The sequence below is a fragment of the Symphalangus syndactylus genome, chromosome 6 (genome assembly GCF_028878055.3).
Source record: "Symphalangus syndactylus isolate Jambi chromosome 6, NHGRI_mSymSyn1-v2.1_pri, whole genome shotgun sequence".
Classification (NCBI taxonomy): Eukaryota; Metazoa; Chordata; class Mammalia; order Primates; family Hylobatidae; genus Symphalangus; species Symphalangus syndactylus.
The window spans coordinates 50,566,136-50,571,062 of NC_072428.2; the positions used below are offsets into that span (position 1 = coordinate 50,566,136).

The 4,927-nt window shown below is 42.0% G+C and overlaps 1 protein-coding gene across 1 annotated transcript; it reads right to left on the reverse strand.

Moving 5' to 3' along the window:
- Positions 1-3,188: 3,188 nt before the first annotated feature.
- Positions 3,189-4,169, reverse strand: LOC129484519 (olfactory receptor 52H1-like). The gene has a single exon (XM_055282697.2). The coding sequence runs from the start codon at positions 4,167-4,169 to the stop codon at positions 3,228-3,230; it is 942 nt and encodes a 313-aa protein (XP_055138672.1). The 3' UTR covers positions 3,189-3,227.
- Between the last annotated feature and the right edge of the window lie 758 nt (positions 4,170-4,927).

Sequence of the window (4,927 nt, forward strand, 5' to 3'; positions counted from 1 at the left end):
GAAGGAAGAAAGAAAAAGTTAGGGATGACCGCTTGCAGGAATATATTTCTGATGAAGTCTGAATATGTATGAAACATATTGAGAACACATGGTTTGACAGGTATTTTCACTGGACAGAGTGTAAGAAGGTGCTTAAGACTAAGTTTCTGCCTTCAAGGAGCTCATAATGATGGCAGCAGGAGGCAGACAAATCCCAGGCAGACAGGGACAGGTCCCTGGTGAAACCCCCCCTTCAAACCAAAGACAGCTTAAAGCCTGAAAGCCAAGCTAAAAATCCAGGGTAAATCCACGGACTGGATTGAGAACCTCTCTTCCCACATGGCGCACTTTCCTCTGATCAACCCTCACCCTTCACCTGTTTTACATATACCTACCCTTCCCTAATTGGTTTTTACACCGTTGTGCCCACCTTTGAGTGGTGCTTTTGTTTGAACCTTTTCTGCATACTCACAAACCAACCAGCATGCACTGCCCATTCTGAGCCCATAAAAGCTTCAGATCCAGCCACACAGAGAGAGAAACCATGTGACTTCTGGTGGGAGACCACCCTTACGTCCCTGCTCTGCTGAGAGCTATTTTGTTGCTCAATAAAATTCTTCTCCACCCTCCTCACCCATTGATTGTCAGTGTGATCTCATTCTTCTTGGACATGGGACAAGAACTTGGGACCCACTGAATGCACGTATACTGAAGGCTGTAACAACTGTGGCCCTCTGCCCTCTGCTGGCAGAGGGCAGCCACCCCATGCAACAGGAAGCAGCAGCAGGGCCAAACCAGACCCAGAGCCATGGGCTGGAACAAGGCAAGGGAAGGGGCTGACAGAGCTGTTAATGGGCTGCCATCCATCAGGCTGCAGATAACAGGACTAAAAGAGCTAATTAGCACACTATAACATCCCCTCTGAGGCTTCAGGGTCATGGGCACCCCTGCCTGGGCACCACCGCATTCCCTTTGTCTGGATGCCAGAGTCCACCGCAAGAGTGGCTTGTGACACTCCTGGTCCCTGCTCTGGCTGCAAGCCCTGCACAGAGCCTGCTACTGTGCTGGCACTCAGAACAGCTGGCCAGACCCCACACTTTCTTGCTCACCCACCCTCTCCTGCCAGGGGCTGAGTACGCAGTCACAGCCACTGCGGGATTTGCACCAGAGTGCAGGCCGGGAATGGCCCAGCAGGCTGAATATATGGGGCATCTTCTGTGGCAAACCTTGGCCTGAGCAAGGCCTGGGCAGGGGCATCACCAGCCAGAGGTCTCTGGCTGGCAAAAGTGGCTGAGAAAAATTCTGCATCAATAATATAGCTGTGGATAGATATATAAGCAAATAAATATATCAATTTTTAATAGTGGCATAAATAAAGCAGCCTCTGCATGTGTCTATTCTGGCTACAAGGCATTGCAAAAGCAAACAAAATATCAACATATACCAGACACACACACACATACCACACACTCACATACACACAGGATCTTATCTCAGAATGCCCATTTTACTCTTCACGTCTTCCTCTCAAGTAATTTAATATGTTCATCTTGATTCAATGTATGTCTTCTTTTGCAGTGGAGGTCTTAAGAAATAGGTGGTGTTATCTTGGGATAGTTTCCTAACAGGAGCTTGAATGGATCCTACCCAACTCCACCCAACACACACTCCACCCACACCAAGTTTTATTTTATGTAAAATAAAACAAAAAAAAACAGGACACTGAGTATGACAACATAAAAGAAAAACATCACTTCTGGAATTATTTATTCTAAGAGTCAGGGGAGTGCAAATAAAGTGTAAATAAACATAAATAAAATATAAATAAATGTAAATGAAGTGCAAAGCTGTTAGTTTTACAGGAGGTTGCTCTTTTCATTCATTCTTGCATTCCCTGCAATGACCCTAAGGAAGGACAGTACTTATGCACGACCCTGAGGACAATAGAACCACTGAAGAGTTTCAAGGTACAAAGTGTCATAATCATATGTGAATTGTAAAATGATCACTCTGGCTTTTATAGAGAGAGTGGATTGGATGGAGCAAGACTGGAACCCCTTCAAAAAGATTTTGGAATACTTTCAGAGAGACAGATAATAGATTAGAGCGCAGTCACGCTCAACAGCCATAATAAAGGTAAAAGTGTTATGAATGTATCCACTGGAATAACTTATAAGTACCTCAAACTCAAATATTAAACTTAATGTTGACTTAATTTTCTTTGAGAGTAATTTAGGAGAAATAAAGAATAAATGATAGATTTCTTGCTTGGAAATTTCTGTTTTTGATAGTGCCATTTACCATAAACGAAGACAGAAAAGAAAGAGGGTTTTGTTTTGTTTTTGGTTTTTGGTTTTTGGTGTTTTTTTTTTTTTTTTTTTTGAGAGAGAGAGGAAGATAGCAAGTTTCTAGGTAAATTTTGGAGAAATTAACTTTAAGGAGCTTGTAAACCATTTTTGTGAGTAGATACCCAGGAAGTTAGTGGCTAAGGAGTTTAGAGTCTGGAATCATTCAAACCTGGGTTTAGATCCTAGATCTATTGATTACCTTTCTGGAATCTTTATGTTTTGGTTTCCTCATCTGTAAACCAAATTAACTAATATTACCCTCTCATAATTATTTTCTTAATTAAATATATAAATACTTACAAAATACAGGTCTAGGGTTATGAAAACCCAAGTTTGGAATTTTCTTGGAACATACAATTAAAGTAGGTACAAAATATAAGCAACTGTATGTAATAAGAGATGGATAAGGGGAAAAAGTAAAGGGCACAGAAGGAGGCATTAATAATGTATAGAATCTGGACTGAAGAAGTGTGAAGCCGTACGCTTGAGAATTATAGTAGAGAGGATTGATAACTACTTAACAAGGGAAGGCAAGAGGCTTTACCTTTAATTCATAAGCTGAGAAACACGGGGGTGAATTTCCATGTTAGGAAATATGTATCCTTCAGATATATTAAGATTAGCATTAGGAAAGATATAAGCTTTAGTTTTAGTGCTCTTCTGTATTCATCATCAGCTTCTTCACACAAGTGGTGAAAAAACTAAACCAAGAAAGTCCTCTATTTTCTAGACGTTTATAAGATTTTTCTTTCTCCCCTCTCCCTCTTGCCTATACTTTGCACATAGGTGGAACGCTGAAATTTCAAATTAATAAGAGTTACCGCTTTATCTTTATGTCATCCTATGTCACATAAAATTTCACCAGATCAATTTTACATACATTTCTCCTTCAGTGTCCACTCATTGTGAGTTCTTCAAAGAGAAGAGGAGAATAAATTTGTCCTGGATCTGCTTTGTCTTCACTCCATAAACAATAGGATTTAGCGCAGGAGGGATGGCCACATAGAAGTTGGCAAACAGGATAAGCACGTTTCGAGGGACACTGTGCCCAAAGCGATGAGCAAGGATGGAGAAGAAGGCAGGGGTGTAAAACATGAGGATGACACAGACATGGGAGCCACAGGTGCTGAGGGCTTTTTGGCGGGCACCCTGGGATGAGAGTTGGAACACAGCACAAAGGATGAAGGCATAGGAAACAGCAATAAAGATCACATCTGAGATGACAGTCATAAGAGGTACCGCAAACCCATACCAGATGTTGATGGAGATGTCTGCAGACGAAAGCCGAGCGACACCTATGTGCTCACAGTAGGTGTGTGGGATGATAGGTGTCCTGCAAAAGGGTAACCGTTTTAGCAGAAAAACATCTGGCAGGATGATGGAGAAGCTTCTCACAACAATGCTCAGCATAAGCTTGATGATCACTTGTGGAGTCAGGATGGTGGTGTATCTCAAGGGGAAGCAGATGGCCACATAGCGATCAAATGCCATGGCCAGCAGGATGGCTGAGTCCACCACAAAGCTGAAGTGGAGGAAGAACATCTGAGTTAGACAACCAGAAAAGGTTATTTCTTGGGAGCCAAGCCAGAAGTTACTGAGCAGTTTGGGCACTGTGGCAGTGGATAAGATGAGGTCTGTGGTGGCCAGCAGAGAGAGGAAAAAAAACATGGACTCATGAAGGCTGTGCTCAACTTCAATGAGGTAGAGAAGGATGCAATTGCCCACAACAGCAACAACATAGATGACACAAAAGGGAATCCCAATCCACATGTGGAACTTCTCCAGGCCGGGTATTCCAACAAGGATAAAGGAACTGGGGTTATAACAACTCAAGTTATACATGGTCTCTTCAGTCTGGGATCCACTGGTTCTTGAGCCCTGAGGATAAACCAACTGTCAGAATGGGCTGCGAAACCTACAGTTCCACCCCAGTGTTGAACATTGTTGGGGGCTGCAACTGTCACATCCAGTATAACCACACTGAAGCACCTCCTGTCCCAGGAAGAGCTGACACCTATAAAACTGACCCTTCTCTTGGCCTCAGACCCTTCATTTGCCCCTTCTCTTTGGCATCAGACCCACCTCATTTCCTTAGATATTTACTAATAAATCTATGAAATGGTTTTATTTTTGTAGGTCAGGAATTTCATGATTAAACATAATTAACCATTTTTCTTTTTCAATACAGATTATTAAGGATAGACTCAGGTTTTAAAGACAGAAAAAAACAAGTATAAGGAGAAGGAGTAGGGAGACAGGGAAGGGAGAGAGGAATCATAAAAATATTAAAAATATCAAGCTGGATGACAATAAGCTATGAGAAAAGGGGAGCAACTGACTTTTACAGAGCAAATATATTTCAGACAATGGGTCTGATAAACTGAAGAATGTGGATAAAGCAAAAGAAAAAACAATAGAAAGGGAAGAAAAAAGAAAAGGCAGACTCCCACGCTGTGTGTTTTGGTAGAGTTTCGTTTCATAGGGATTGAAATATGGTTCAGAGCGTATGTTTACTGGGATGTTAATTTGAGAAAATGTATGTATCAGAAAACACACAGGGACAAGGGAACAACATTACTCTGACTCAAGCAGAGAGCAGT

Excerpts from the sequence above, each read along its gene's own strand:
- LOC129484519 (XM_055282697.2), bottom strand. The coding sequence starts at position 4,169 with ATGTATAACTTGAGTTGTTATAACCCCAGTTCCTTTATCCTTGTTGGA.